We start from the raw sequence: 16,279 nt of genomic DNA on the forward strand, positions 1-16,279 counted from the left end.
ATCCTTAATTTATTTCCAAATCATTAAAAATGCCTTGGGTAAGTACTTCTTTTAATTATTCAGTATTAATGTGACAACAATACTGGGTTCAAAAATGTTATAGTTATATATTTAACAATGACAAAATACTCTTTAAAAATTGCTTCTAAGATATTACTGAAACGGTAAGTCCTTGGGCGCAGAGAATGCTGTTTAATTTTATCTAAAAAAATGCATGAACAGAAAAGTATGAGTTTTATGATATCCCCAAAACATATATCTTACTCTTACAGTTTAATATTATAGCTTCATTTGAAAAATTATCTCCTAGCAGAAGAAAGCTTTACACATCTCATCTGATTAATCCTGAAATATACTAGGTAAGGATAAACAGTATTTTGTTTAATTCTGGAACTGTATGAAATAAACAAACTAAGCACACATCTATAATTGTAACCTGTCAAATTCTAAAGCACAATCACTGACCAAAAATACATTTTAAACTTTAGGAATAGATAGGCTACATAAATGTCAGCCAAATAGTATGGCATGAGAATCACATGTAAAGATCAGTATATGGCCTCCTAGACCAATGTAATGAGACGAGTTTTTCACAATCAGGCTATTTTATTTGACCATGTTAATGTGGGGGAAAGGTAATGAAACAACTTAATTGGTAACAAGGCTGATTAAGATAAATTTATAAATTAAAGCCAGGCCACTTGATACTCCCAACTAGAAACACACTCAGGGAGCTTTGGGACAAACATACTGATGGTTTAATACCAGTGAATTAAGTAACCAATTTACCAAACAACATTTTAAATAAAAATATTCTTTCCCTTAATACCTATGAAATGGGTTTTTATTGTGGTATTAATTTTTAAATTAGTTTGGTTAAACTAAGCACAAACCATAATTCTCCTTTTTAAAAAATGAACTCATCTGCTGCTATTTCTTTTCTATGTTAAAGGTCCATAACTTTTTCCTGCTAATAAAAGAGGTACCAGTAAAATGCAGGAAGGGGATAGAGAGGAAGAACAAAGAGCTTATAGGAAAACAATAAAGTTTTCACAGTATGGTTTAATTTTTTACCAATGGAAAAACAGATGCTATGCACTTATAAATACCTGGCTAGAGAATAATTCAAAACCCCTAAGACCATACATTTATAATAACCCTTTAGTGAGATTTCTCATATCATCTCTGAGATAGAAATCAAGCACTTACCAACAGAACTGAAAAAAATACTAACGATCACCTCTAAAAAGTGTGTTGGTAAAAACAGAACCTAACATTTTTTTTTCTAGCATCAAAACATAAAACATAAATCTGATAGAAAAAGTATATTATAGATAATTTAAACATTAAATAGAAAATATTTTCCTTTGTTAATATGTCTTATACATTTTTCTCAATATAACAAAAGTATCTTATTTTAAAAAAATTAAGTGAAACCAGCAATTCCACTTCAGGGCACATATCCAAAAGATTGAAAGCAGGAACTTGAACAGTTATCTGTACACTTACCTTCATAGCAGCATTATTCACAATAGCCAAAAAGTGGAAGCAACCCACGTATCCACTGATGGGTGAATGGATAAACAAAATTGGTATACACATGCAATTGTATACTATCCAACCTTATAAAGGAAAGAAATTCTGATGTGCTATAACATGGATGAACCTTGAAGACATAATGCTAAGTGAAGAAAGCCAGTAAAATACAAATACTATATGACTCCACTTATACGAGGTACCTAGAGTAGTCAAATTCATAGAGGCAGAAAGTAGAATGGTGGTTACCAGAGCCTGGGGGGAAGGGGAATAGGGAGTTACTGTTTAACAGATACACAGTTTCAGTTTGAGAAGATGAAAAAGCTCTGGAGAGGGATGGTTGCACAACAATGTGAATGTACTTAATGCCACTGAATTGAACTGAACACTTAAAAATGGTTAAGATGGTAAATTTTATGTTACATATATTTTATCCCAATAAAACAAATTAAGTGAAAATGAAAAAGGCAGTGTACTTCATTTCCTCTTTTTAAGAGATCTATTTGCCCATATCTCATTGATAGTAATTATAATGGCAATTCTAAAATAAAAGCAAACTATATCCAAACCTTATTAATCAAGGAATTGAATTCCATTAGTCTACAATCCTTTCTCAAGTCATCTTTTGGCTTACACATCATAATGTAGAACTTTCCATCAGATCCTTTTAAAGAGATCTTCTTTGGTTTCTGAAGAGAAGCAAGAATTTCTACCTAAAAGATAATGAGTTATATATAAATAAAGGTCAAAATTCTTTGTTTAAACTTCTATGTGTACTATAAATATTGTGTTACCTAACACAATAAAAAGGAAAATATAATAACATATTATGTAGCAAATTTATTATTTTAATAATTTATCTTAATTATGATCTATGAAAAGAATGGTTGGACATAAATAGAGACACATTTTCACCCATTAGAAATGGCTATTGAAGTAAAAGGATTACTCTGTCTGGGGCTTCCCTGGTGGCACAGTGGTTTAGAATCCGCCTGCCAATGCAAGGGACACAGGTTCGATCCCTGGCCTGGGAAGATCCCACATGCCATGGAGCAACCCACACGCCATGGAACAACTAAGCCTGTGCGCCACAACTACTGAGCCTGCGCTCTAGAGCCCATGTGCCACAACTACTGAAGCCCGCATGCCAAGAGCTCGTGCTCTGCAACAAGAGAAGCCACGACAATGAGAAGCCCGCACACCACAACAAAGAGTAGCCCCCGCTCGCCGCAACTAGAGAAGGCCCGCACACAGCAACAAAGACCCAACACAGCCAAAAATAAAAACAAACAAATAAATAAATTTATATTAAAAAAAAAGGATTACTCTGTCAGCAGTGTAAGTAAATACATACACATTCAAATTTAGGCAGCCTCTTAAAGCAGCCACAATGTTTAAAAGATTTTTGAAACATTTTCTTAGGACTTTTCTGCAGAACCTAAGATGGTTTTTAAATTTCTTTAATGGTAAGAAATGTTTATCAATGGAAAGTAATTTGATTTTTGACAAAAGAAACGCCTCCAATATCATGTCCAACTAAAGATGTAAGTAAATAAGTTGAATAATATTAAGTTAAAAACAAAGCATGACTATAAGTAACAAGAATGATTTCATTATGTGGCTTATTAACTGGTCTGCAGCAGTTAAACAAATGTTTTGAGCCACAGAAGTACTGGAATAAATACAGAGTTTTCAAAAGTATTTACTCAGAAGTGCTTTTCTTTAAGATAGTAACAACAACAAAAAAGAATCAAGCTCTTCCTAGCTGAAATTCACTTCCTCCCAAAATACAAATTACAAACAAAAACTGTATTTCGTTCTCTTTTCCCCATTTTTAGGACAAAGATGAATACAGAAATATCAAATTATGGGAAAAAAAAGATTTTAGTCTTACTAAAACAATATGAACATCTGAAAAAATCAAAATACTAGGTTGAACGTAAGATTTTTATCACTTAATCAGTATATAGTTTTACTTTTCTGTATTTCCAATCATTTTTTCTTTGCAAATAAAATCCACTTAGTCTCTGAGAAAAACACTTTTAAACTTAATTTGAAATTTCAACTTAATTTTAAAAGCATAGTTACAGTTATATAAAATTGCAGTTTACCGTATCATCAAAGCCTGCAATATAGGCCCAATGCCCAGGAAATGGCTCATGGTTAGCATGGGCACCCGGAACTGATGGAAGAGTGGGTATCATGACTGATTGTAAAGGAATGAGGATTTCACTAAATGTTGCTTCTTCTACCAGCTTTTTAAGCATTTTAAAATGAGTGCTCATGCTCAGCGTGGAACTACTTCCATCCACCTGGGGGGAAAAAAAGTAGTACATTTTAATTTCTCTGTTTTACCTTGAATTATAGAATGCTTACTTTTACTCACAACAAAAATTTCACTTCTATAATATCTTAATTACAATGGCTCAGCAGTCTGTACTTTTCTAATTTTTAAAAATACATCACCTCATTTAAACCTCTCTGTACTTTTACTCATCAATAAATAGTACCTACATTATAGGATGTTAAATGACTAAGGTAGGTAATAGCGGCCTACAATTTGTTATCACACATTACAAATTCCAAAGAGCTCTGTAAATCAAAATTTTTTGTTTGTACCAAATCTCATTTGGCAGCAAAAAGATATCTGAACTTCTCACTTAGTACAAAGATTAATATGTTTCACTGAAGAAATAGTTATGTATCTGATTACAGGATACTCTACCAGATTCCCCCTAGCGATGCTACTTAATAAAAAGTATATGTACTGCATTACCTTTAAAAATCTAAAAAATCCTGAATTTCTAAATGTAGTTGGCCACAAAGGTTTCACATAGAGAACTGAAAGTTTGTACAAGTAAAGCACTTGGAAAAGTGTCAGTGTTTAATAGATGTTGGCCATTATCATAACACTATCTTTCATAATGTCAAGGGTGTCAGAGGACAAACAGGATTAATGCAGATAACAACAACAGATTATACTTTCAACATGCTTATTGGAAGGGAAGGTGAGAAATAGAGTAGTCTACATTTTCTCACCTGTAAATAGATGATAGAGTGAATATTTGTAAAATGAAGTCTAGTTATTTACCTTATAGAGTCTGTCCCTCCTTATAATTACCCCTACCCCCACTTTTACCTTTCCTACACATTCTTCAGGATTTTTTTCCCTCCAACTCCTTGGGTAGAATACTAGTTCATTCCTATAAGCATGTCCATATTCTAGTCATAAACCTACTGAAAAAAGTAGCTATAAACTATATGATAACCATCTGAGTGGCTTCCTATGAGACTGTGAGCACTTCGAGGCAGGAGAACATGTCTTATTCATCTTTGTTTCCCTTAGGCACGGTGCTTGTTCCCTGGTAGACAATGAAATGTTACTGAAAGGATGAAACCCAAAGTTCCAGTCTTCTTTCCTCTCATGTATGTAGGTTAATGTATATGAGTTTTGAAAGTTCAAAGATATGACAGAAAACAATCAGAGAGAACTTTAACTGAGTATTTTATATACTTATATTTCATATCCTCTATTTAAAGAAACTTCTAATAAATATGGATAATTTACTCTCAGAAGAATTTACATTAAGAAGAACTTTTAGAAATTTAGATGACGTTTGAGAGAGGGACATATGTTAGAAATTTAAAAAACAGCTTTATTAAGGTAAACTGCACATATTTAAAGTATACAATTTGATAACTTTTGATATATATGTATACCAACACATATGAGAATTTAAATTTAATTAATCAAATGAAATAAAACCAGCTGAAATCATATAGAAGTTTCATCTAACTTGGTCTATAAGTAGTAAGATTTATGATAGTACCGATTTATTGCACAATTCTAGAAGCTTATCTGTTAGGCGAGTTGCATCTCCAACAAACTTTTCTAAGGATTTTTTCATATGAATAGCTTTATTTAGGATTTCCTTGCATCTGTTTACACGCATGGGATAAGAAGACTGTCATAAAAAAAAAAAGTTAAATGCAATTGTTAAAAGATTTTTAAAAGATAACAAAACTTCTGATTGACAAAAATCAACTTAAACAGTATGCATGATGAGAGTTTACAGTGACAGAAATTTCCTGGAAATCAATTTGGCAATACTATCAATAGCCATAAAAATGCTGCTATCCTGCGACCTGATGAATTCCCTTCTTAGGATCTATCCTGAAGAAATAATCAGAAATGAGAATAAATATAGATGTGTCTAGATGTTTTGTAACAGCAAAGAAAGTAAACAACCTTAATGATCAACAACAGTTAAATAAATTATAGATGGCTAACCATTAAAGAATTTTATAAAATTAAAAAATTTGGGTCTTCAAAGAATATTTAAGAACATGGGAACATGATTATGGTAACAATTTTAGGTGAAAAATATGAAATTACATATCTATGCAATCCAAATTTAGTGTTAAAATATGCATAGATAATAAGCATACAAAAATACATCAAAATATTAATGATATAAACAGTGAATTTTAATTTTCTTTTTTATATTTCTCTGTATTTTCTAAATTCTCTAAAATATTTATTAATTCAATATATTTACCAATTTGTACATTCCTATTAATAATGCAATAAAAATTTTCTAGTATTAATAGTTCTGATACTTTGGATTAAAAAACTTGGAAAAAAAATAGGTTACTGTTTTATACCAAGCACTAACAGTTTACTATACTTCATAAAGAAAACACATGATAAATCCTTCAATCTTAAACATACTAGTCACTTCATTTGATATAGTAAATATTTCTAAATTTTATAATGAGACATAGTGCTATAATTTCTTTTTAAAAATTCCTAAAATTTATTTTCTTGTTACAAATCTAACATAAGAGAGAAACCCTGGAACTTGTATCTACATATTAGCATTAAAATGGAAAAAGACACTATTGTGATTAATATATCACCTTTGACACAGCTGTCATCATCCACATTGCTTGTTGAGGATAGGCCAGAAACACTTTGGCTATAATTTCCATCAAGACAACAAAAACTTCATCATGAGAATGACAAATTCGGGAGATCAATTGTGAAAAGGCAGTCAAAAATTGATATGGAGCTAAGTGATTTGTGTGCTCTGTGATAACTTTGTTTATCTTAGCTAAATCATTTCTCATTTGTACACGATCAGAGCGGCCAGCTGGAAAAAGAAACCAAAGTTAAAAATACCAGTAAAAAATAAAACAGTATATCAATTTCACAGCAAAAAATTTTTGTCTTAAAAACAGCTTTAAGATATATGTTATTCCCATGTCCAAAGCTAGATCACTTGCCAATTTGTGAAAAGATACTTTTCTCTGTCCAGGTAGGAAAAAATATTTAAGTCCACTGAAAAACTCAAGGCCCGTTTCTTGTTTAAATTTTTTAAACAGACTTTATTTATTTATTTATTTAACATCTTTATTGGAGTATAATTGCTTTACAACAGTGTGTTAGTTTCTGCTGTATAACAAAGTGAATCAGCTATACATATACATATATTTTCACTAGAAGCAAACAGAACAAGCCACAGTCCATTGTAATTTTTAAGGTAAATTATTTGGCTTAAACTAATATTTTTCAAAATGTGTTAGGTTTACCAAGGAATGAACAGATTTACACTTGCAGGCCCTGCAACTCCAACTACTTAAAAAAGTCTATGCTTAGTCTTTCTCCTCTTTTTTAACATTTGATTTCTTGCTCTCACGTAAATTATAATTCTTCTCAGTTCCTTAAAAATTTTACCAAAAAAATTATACCTTTTTCCCATTCATATGCCTTAGCACCAAAATCAAGCCATAGTGATAACATTCGTGGCATTGATTGATATATGAACTGATTTCCATACTGTAAAGACCTGCAATTACATAGAAAATATATTAACATAGTATTCTTTTTTACATTATATGAATTAAATATAAAGACTTAAACTACCACTTGAGAAATATATGGCCTCTGACAAAAATTTTTATAGTATCAGTATTTCTTCCTAGTACACATTATCTTTGACTCCTCTCTCCCCACTTTTTTCTTTCTTCATTCCTCACTAACCTCTATATTATCAATACACTGACCAAAAATAATTCAAGTTTTGACCTGGTCAAACTCCTGTCAGTACTTCTTTTTTTTTTTTTTTTTTTTTTTATTTTTATAGCTACTTTATTTATTTATTTCTTTATTTTTGGCTGTGTTGGGTCTTCAGTTCGTGCGAGGGCTTTCTCTAGTTACGGCAAGTGGGGGCCACTCTTCATCGCGGTGCAGGGACCGCTCTTCATCGCGGTGCGCGGGCCTCTCACTATCGCGGCCCCTCCCGTTGCGGGGCACAGGCTCCAGACGCGCAGGCTCAGTAGTTGTGGCTCACGGGCCCAGCTGCTCCGTGGCATGTGGGATCTTCCCAGACCAGGGCTCGAACCCGTGTCCCCTGCATTAGCAGGCAGATTCTCAACCACTGCGCCACCAGGGAAGCCCCAGTACTTCTTTTAAATTGTCCTTAGGATCTGTGCCTTTATTTGTATTCCATGATCATAAGCCTAGGTCAGGCCCAATCACTCGATTTCTGGGAAATTACATTAACTTGGTCTCCCTAATTCCACATTTCTTCCCTTCAATAAATTCCAGGCTAACATTTCTGAAATTCTAGCTTCACCATACTCCCCCCCGTTCGAAAAACAGCAATCACTTACCTATAGATTAAGACTATATGAATGACTCTGGTTGGGATTCAAATATATACAACCCTTTTTCTTTATAACTTTGCAATCTTAGTCTCTCACTATTCACTGCATACATCTTCCATCAAGTCCAATTTCCTCACCATCCTCTCAACAAACCACTCAACCCCATGTCTCTGCCAAATCTGTGAAAAGTTAGTACAGGCATACCTCGGAGATACTGCAGGTTTGGTACTGGACCACTGCGATAAAGCGAATATCACAATAAAGTGAGTCACACGGATTTTGGGGTTTCCCAATGCATATAAAGTCATGTTTACACTATACTGTAGTCTAGTAAGTGTGCAATAGCATATGTCTAAAAAAAGCAATATACATACCTTAATTATAAAATACTTCATTGCTAAAAAATGCTAATCATCACCTGAGCCTTCAGCGAGTCCTAATCTGTTTGCTGGCGGAGGCTCTTGCCTCGATGTTGGTGGCTGCTGACTGATCAGGGTGGGGGCTGCTGAAGGCTGGGTGGCTGTGGCGATTTCTTAAAATAAGACAACAATGAAGTTTGCTGCGCTGACTGACTCTTCCTTTCATGAACGATTTCTCTGTAGCGTGCAATGCTGTTTCATAGCACTGTACCCATAGGAAAACTTCTTTCAAAACTGCAGTCAATCCTCTCAAACCCTGCCACTGCTTTATCAACTAAGTTTAGGTAAGATTCTAAATCCTTCGTTGTCATTTCAACAATCTTCATAGCATCTTCACCAAGAGTAGATTCCATCTCAAGAAATCACTTTCTTTGCTCATCCATAAGAAGCAGCTCCTCATTCGTTTTATTGTGTTTTTATTGTGAGATTACAGCAATTTAGTCACATCTTCAGATTCCACTCCTAATTCTAGTTCTCTTGGCTACTTTCACCACATCTGCAGTTCCTTCCTCCACAGTGGTCTTGAACCTCTCAAAGTCATTCATGAGGACTGTAATCAACTTCACACAAATTCCTGTTAATGTTGATATTTTCACATCTTCCCATGAATCACAAATATTCTTAATGGCATCTAGAATGGTGAACCCTTTCCAGAAGGTTTTCAATTTACTTTGCTCAGATCCTTCAGAGGAATCACTATTTATGGCAGTTATTACAATACGATACAATATATCATATACAAGAAATACAATATTTCTTTTTTAAAAAATTTACTTTCATTATTTATTTATGTTATTTAGGTTAACATTGGTTTATAACGTTATAAAAGTTTCATGTGTACATTACATTTCTACTTCTATATACCTTATAGCATGCTCACCACCAAAAATTTAGTTCCCATCCATCACCATACGGTTGATCCCCTTTACCCATTTCACTCTCCCCTTCCCCTCTGTAACCACTACTCTGTATCTACCTGTTTGTTTTTATTTGGTTTGTTTTGTTCATTTGTTTTGTTTTTGTGTGTCTTTGTTTTTTTATATTCCACACATGAGTGAAATCATACAGTGTTTGTCTTTCTCTGTTTGACTTATCTCACTTAGCATAATACCCTCAAAGTCCATCCATGTTGTCACAATGGCAAGATTTCATCTTTTTTTAAGGCTGAGTAGTATTCTATTGTATACATGTATACACCACAACTTCTTTGTCCACTCTTCTGTTGATGGGCACTTTGGTTGTTTCCATATCCTGGCTATTTTAATAATGCTGCGATGGACATAGGGGTGCACATACCTTTTCAAATTAGTGTTTTCATATTCTTTGGATAAATACCCAGAAGTGGAATAGCTGGATCATATGCTAGTTCTATTCTTAAATTTTTGAGGAATCTCCATACTGTTTCCACAGTGGCTGCACCAATTTACATTCCCACCAACAGTGTAGGAGGGTTCCCTTTTCTTTACATCCTCTAACACTTGTTATTTCTCTTGCCTTTTTGATAATTGTCATTCTAACAGGAGTGAGATGATATCTCATTGTGGTTTTGTTTTACATTTCCCTAATAATTAATGATGTTGAACATCTTTTCATGGGTCTGTTGGCCATCTGAATGTCTTCTTTGGAAAAATGTCTATTCAGCTCCTCTGCCCACTTTTTAATTGGGTTGGTTTTTGTTGTTGTTGTGTGAATTCTCATTTATTTTGGATATTAACCCCTTATTGGATATACCGTTTGCAAATATCTTCTCCCATTTGGTAGGCTGTCTTTTCATTTTGTTGATGGTTTCCTTTGTTGTGCAGAAATGTTTTAGTTTGATGTAGTCCCATTTGTTTATTTTTGCTTTGGTTTCCCTTGCCTAAGGAGTCATATCTAGAGCGATATTACTGAGGTGGATGTCAAAGACTGTACTGCCTAGGTTTTCTTCTAGGAGGTTTGTGGTTTCAGGTCTTACATTCAAGTCTTTAATCCATTTTGAGTTGATTTTTGTGTATGGTATGAGATAGTGGTCTAGTTTCTTTTTTTTTTTTTGCATGTGGATGTCCAATTTCCTAACATCATTTATTGAAGAGACTATCCTTTCTCCATTGTATATTCTTTGCTGCTTTGTTGAATATTAGTTGTCCATAGAAGCCTGGGTGTTTTGCTGGGCTCTCAATTCTGTTCCACTGATCTATGTATCTATTTTCTGCCAGTACCATGCTATTTTGATTACCACAGCTTTGTAATATAGTTTGAAATCAGGGTGTGTGATACCTCCAGCTTTGTTCTTTTTTCTTAGGTTTGCTTTGCCTATTTGGGGTCCTGTGTGGTTCCATATAAGAATTTTTTGTTGTATTTCTGTGAGAAATGTCCTTGGGATTTTGATAGGAATTGCATTGAATCTGTAGGTTGCTTTAGGTATGGGCATTTTAACTATGTTAATTCTTCCAGTCCATGAGCATGGAATATCTTTCCATTTATTTGTGTCGTTTTCAATTTCTTTCAGCAATTTCTTATAGTTTTCAGTGTACAGGTCTTTCACCTCCTTGGTTAAATTCACTGCTAGGTATTTTATTCTTATTATTGCAATTGTAAATGGGATTGTTTTATTAATTTCTCTTTCTGCTAGCTCACTGCTAGCATGTATAATAGAAATGCAACAGATTTTTGTATACTGATTTTGTATCCTGCAACTTTACTGCATTTGTTTATTATTTCTAATAGTTTTTTAGTGTATTCTTTAGGCTTTTCTATATAAAAAATCATGTCATCCACAAATAGTGACAATTTTACTTCTTCCTTTACAATTTAGATGCCTTTTATTTCTTTTTCTTGCCTATTTGCTCTGACTACGGCTTCCAATACTATGTTGAATAAGAGTGGTGAGAGGGGGCATCCTTGTCTTGTTCCTGATTTTAAAGGGATAGCTTTCAGTTTTTCATGGTTGACTATGATGTTACCTGTGGGTTTGACATACATGGCCTTTACTAATTTGTGGTATGTTTCTACTATACCCACTTTATTGACACTTTTTATCAAAAATGGATATTGAATCTTCTCAAATGCTTTTTCTACATCTACTGAGATGATCATATGGTTTTTATCCTTCATTTTGTTAATGTGGTGTACCATGTTGGTTGCTTTGTGTATGTTGAATCATCCCTACATCCCTGGAATAAATCCCACTGATCGTGGTGTATGATCCTTTTAATGCACTGTAGCAGCTGGTTTGCTAATATTTTATTGAAGATTTTGGTGTCTATGTTCATCAGAGATATTGGCCTATAATTTTCTTTTTTGTGTGTTGTCTTTGTCTGGTTTTGGTATCAGGGTGATGTTGGCCTCATAAAATGAGTTAGGAAGCGTTCCTTCCTCTTCAATTTTTTGGCAGACTTTGAGCCTTAAATCTTCTTTAAATGTTTGGTAGAATGCACTGTGAAGCTGTCTGGTCCTTCTATTTCTTCATGATTCAGTCTTGGAAGGGTGTATGGTTCTAAGAATTTGTCCATTTCTTCTAGGTTGTCCAATTTGTTCATAATATTCTTCATAATATTCTCTTACAATCCTTTGTTTTTCTGTGGTATCCGTTGTTATTTCTCCTCTTTTATTTCTGATTTTATTTATCAGACCCTTCTCTCTTTTTTCTTGGTGAGTCTAGATAAAGGTTTGTCAATTTTGTTTATCTTTTTAGAGATCCAGCTCTTATTTTCACTGATCTTGTCTACTGTCTTTCTAGTCTCTATTTCATTTATTTCCACTCTGATTGTTATTATTTCCTTCCTTCAATGGACTTTGGGCATCATTTGTTCTTCTTTTTCTAGTTCCTTTAGGTGTAAGGTTAGATTGTTTATTTGAGATTTTTCCTGTTTCTTGAGGTAGGCCTGTATTGCTATAAAGTTCCCTCTTAGTACTGCTTTTGCTGCATCCCATAGATTTTTTTGGTATGTCATATTTTCATTTTCATTTGTCTTCAGGTAACTTTTAATTTCTTCTTTGATTTCTTTGTTGACCCAATAGCTCTTCAGTAGCATGCTGTTCAGTCTCCATATGCCTGTCATTTTTCTACCTTTCTTCTTGTAGTTGACTTCTAGTTTCATACCACTGTGATTGGGAAAGATGCTTGATATGATTTCAATCTTTTTAAATTTATTGAGATTTGTTCTGTGGCTAATGGTCTGTCCTTTAGAAAGTTCCATGTGCACTTGAGAAGAATATGTATTCTGCTGCATTTGAATGTAATGTTCTGTATAGGTCTATGAAATCCATCTGGTTCTGCTGTTTCCTTGAATTTCTCTCCAGATGATCTATCCACTGACACAAGTGGGATGTTAAAGTCCCCTACTATTACTGTGTTGCTGTCAATTTCCATTTTCTTGGAAATTCCTTCCCTTTGAGCCTATGTTTGTCTTTAGAGCTGAGCTCCTGGAGGCAGCATATAGTTGGGTCTTGTTTTTTTAACCCATCCAACCACTTTGTGTCTTTTGGTTGGTGAATGCAATCCATTTACATTTTAGGTGACAGATGAGGACTTAGCACTGCCAGTTTAGCTTTTGTTTTCTGGTTGCTCTATATATCCATTGTTGTTTTATTTTTTTCCTTGTGTTTCTGTCTGCCATTTTGGTTTGGAGGTTTTCTGTTTTTCATACTTTCCTCTTTTTTTATGTTTCATGTCTCTACTCTAGATTTATGTTTTGTGGTTACCATGGGGTTTGTATGAACCCTCTCATAGATAAAATAGTCCTTTTTCTGCTCATAGGATCTTATCTTCATTTACCTATGTAGGTTCCATCCTTTTCCTCTTCCCCTTTTATATTTTTGTTGTCTCAAATTATCCCTTTTTATGTTGTGAGTTTGTTACTGAATTGAAGCAGCTATATTTGTTTTTTCAACACTTTCCCCCTTTAACCTTTATGCTATAACAAAGTGTTTAAAAACCTATTGTGATAAAGACTTGCAACTTTTGATTCTGTCTACTTATCACCTTACTCAAAGTTTTGTGTACTTTTTGCCATTTTGTTTCTGGTAGAAAAGCTCATTTCAACATTTCTTGTAAGGCAGGTCTAATGTTGATTAACTCTCTTGGCTTTTGTTTGTCTGGGAAAGTCTTTATTTCTCCTTCATATCTGAATGATAACTTTGCTGGATAGAGTATTCTTGAGTGATGACTTTTACCTTTCAGTATTTTGAGAATGTCACTCCACTTCCTCCTGGTCTGTAGTTTCTGCTGAGAAATCTGATGGCCCAATGAGGTAGCTTTGTGGGTTATCATCCCTTTTTCCTTAGCTGCCCTTAAAATTCTTTCTTTGTCATTGACTTTTGACAATTTTAATACAATCTGTCTTAGAGAAGGTAATTAGGTGTTCTCTTGGCTTCATGAACTTGTATACCCAGTTTCTTCTCCAGGTTTGGGAAGTTCTCAGCTATTATTTCTTTAAATAGATGCTTTGCTCCCTTCTCCCTCTCTTCTCTTCTGGGATACTCATTACCCTAACGTTGCCCTTCCTAAAAGACTTGGATAGCTCTCTAGAATTTCCTCATTTTTAAAATATCTTCTCTTTCCTGTCCTACTTGTACCATTTCAAGCTTGCTAATTCTCTCTTCCATATGGTCTGCTCTATTTCCAAAGCTTTTAAATGCACTCTTCATCTCATTTATTGAGGTCTTCAACTCGAGAATTTCTGTTTGGTTCTTTTTTAGAGTTTCACTCTCTTAGTTAAGTACTCCTTCTGTTCATTAATTTTATTCCTGAGCTCACTGAACTGCCTTTCTAAGTTTTCTTGCAGCTCACTGGGTTTCTTCATGACAGCTATATTGAATTCTCTATCAAATCGCAATATTCTGTATCTTTAAGTTTGGTTTCTGGAAAATCATCATTTGCTTTTTGTGGTACACTGTCACTGTGGTTCTTCATGGTGCTAGATGAGTTGTTCCTCTGTCGGTACATTTGAAGTAGGGACAGGTTAGAGATTAGAGGCCTTTCTTTTGTTTTCCAGTAGGTGGCACTATAGCATAGGTTTTTGGTTTCTTTCACCTGAGGCGCCTCTGGCTCTATTTGAGAGTCTGCCCTTTCCACCTTCCACCTCATCTGTTAGAGGTGCGACTCCCTGCCCTCATTATTGCACCTTGTGCCTCTGGAGTCGTTGGTACCTTCCTTCTCCCACTGTCACTGGTGTTGCTGCTTGCTGCATCTAGATGGTAGGCTCTGCCATCTCATCTGGGCTCCCATGAATTGCAGGCTCCACTGCCATGGGGGGAGGGGAATGAGGAGAGTTGGGAGGGGAGCTGAGGTTGCGTGGGTGCCTCTGCTGTGTCTGGTATTGTAAGGTTCGTGGGGCTCTGCCACAATGGACCTGGAGTTGTTGGCGCCTCAGCAGCTGGAGGGACAGGGTCTCAGGCCCCACTGCCACTGTTTCCCAGTTACCCGTGGCCACAGGAGCTGCTGGGGCCAGGAGGCTGGAATCATGTGTACCTCCCTCCTCTGCTACTATCGGGTTCTCTGGGGCTGCAGACTCAGCTGCTGTGGCTGGAGGGCTGGGTTTTGCAGGCACCACCTCTGCTGTTCTCTTGCTTTCACCTCCTCTATGTGTTTCAGTCCACCCACCTTTAGATGTACCAATATGTGGATTCTCCAGTGTGCTGGTGTGTTGAGCGGAAGTACCTTTGTTGTACTTGGATGTTTTACTGGTTGTAGACTGATGGGGTGAGACAAAGGTAGCTTTTCACTCTGCCATATTGCTGACGTCACTCCAATCACAAAATGTATTTCTTAAACAATAAAACTTGAAAGTTGAAATTGCTCCTTGATTCATGGGCTGCAGAACGGATGCTGTGTTAGCAGGCATGAAAACAACATTAATCTCACTATACATCTCTATCAGAGTTCTTGGGTGACCAAGTGCATTGTCAATGAGCACTGACATTTTGAAAGGAATCTTTGTTTCTGAGCAGTAGGTCTCAACCGTGCGCTTAAAATATGTAGTAAAACATGTTGTAAACAGATGTGGTGTCATACAGGCTTTGTGGTTCCATTTACAGAGCATAGGCAAAATAGACTTAGCATAAATCTTAGGGCTCTAGGATTTTCAGAGTAGTAAGTGAGCACTGGCTTCAACTTAAAGTCACTAGCTGCATTAGCCCCTAGTAAGAGAGTCAGCCTGTCCTTTGAAGCTTTGAAGCCAGGCATTGACTTCTCCTCTAGCCATGAAAGATGGCATCTTCTTCCAATATAAGGCTGTTTTGTCTACATCGAAATTCTGTTGTTTAGTGTAGCCACCATTAATGATCTTAGCTAGATCTTCTGGATATCTTGCTGCAGCTTCTACATCAGCATTTGTTGCTTCACCTTGCACTTTTCTGTTATGGAGATGGTTTCTTTCCCTAAATCTCATGAACCAATGTCTGCTAGCTTCAGGCTTTTCTTCTGCAGCTTTCTCACCTCTTTCAGCCTTCTTAGAATTGAGGCAAGTTTGGGCCTTGCTCTGGATTAGGCTTTGGAAATATGGTGTCCAATTTGATCTCTGTAAACTACTAAAATTTTCTCCATATCAGCAATAAAGCTGTTTCACCTTCTTATTATTCATGTGTTCACTGGAGTAGCACTTTTAATTTCCTTCAAGAACTTTTCCTTTGCATTCACAACTTGGCTAACTCTTTGGCACAAGAGGCCTAGCTTT

The 16,279-nt window shown here is 35.2% G+C and overlaps 1 protein-coding gene across 3 annotated transcripts in view; it reads right to left on the bottom strand.

Annotated features, from left to right (window-relative positions):
* The window catches only part of ATR (ATR serine/threonine kinase), a 106,853-nt gene that overhangs the window by 10,708 nt on the left and 79,866 nt on the right, over positions 1-16,279 (bottom strand). For 2 of the 3 annotated variants that reach the window (XM_007188080.2, XM_057545799.1), the window contains exons 37-41: positions 7,288-7,385; positions 6,457-6,689; positions 5,367-5,501; positions 3,648-3,848; positions 2,106-2,249 (exon numbers count right to left, since the gene is read on the bottom strand). In XM_007188080.2, the coding sequence (XP_007188142.2) occupies positions 2,106-2,249; positions 3,648-3,848; positions 5,367-5,501; positions 6,457-6,689; positions 7,288-7,385 (811 nt within the window). The remainder of the gene's footprint in view (positions 1-2,105; positions 2,250-3,647; positions 3,849-5,366; positions 5,502-6,456; positions 6,690-7,287; positions 7,386-16,279) is intronic. The other variant, XM_057545798.1, reaches the window with a different exon arrangement.

This window comes from Balaenoptera acutorostrata, chromosome 4, assembly GCF_949987535.1.
Source record: "Balaenoptera acutorostrata chromosome 4, mBalAcu1.1, whole genome shotgun sequence".
Taxonomy (NCBI): Eukaryota; Metazoa; Chordata; class Mammalia; order Artiodactyla; family Balaenopteridae; genus Balaenoptera; species Balaenoptera acutorostrata.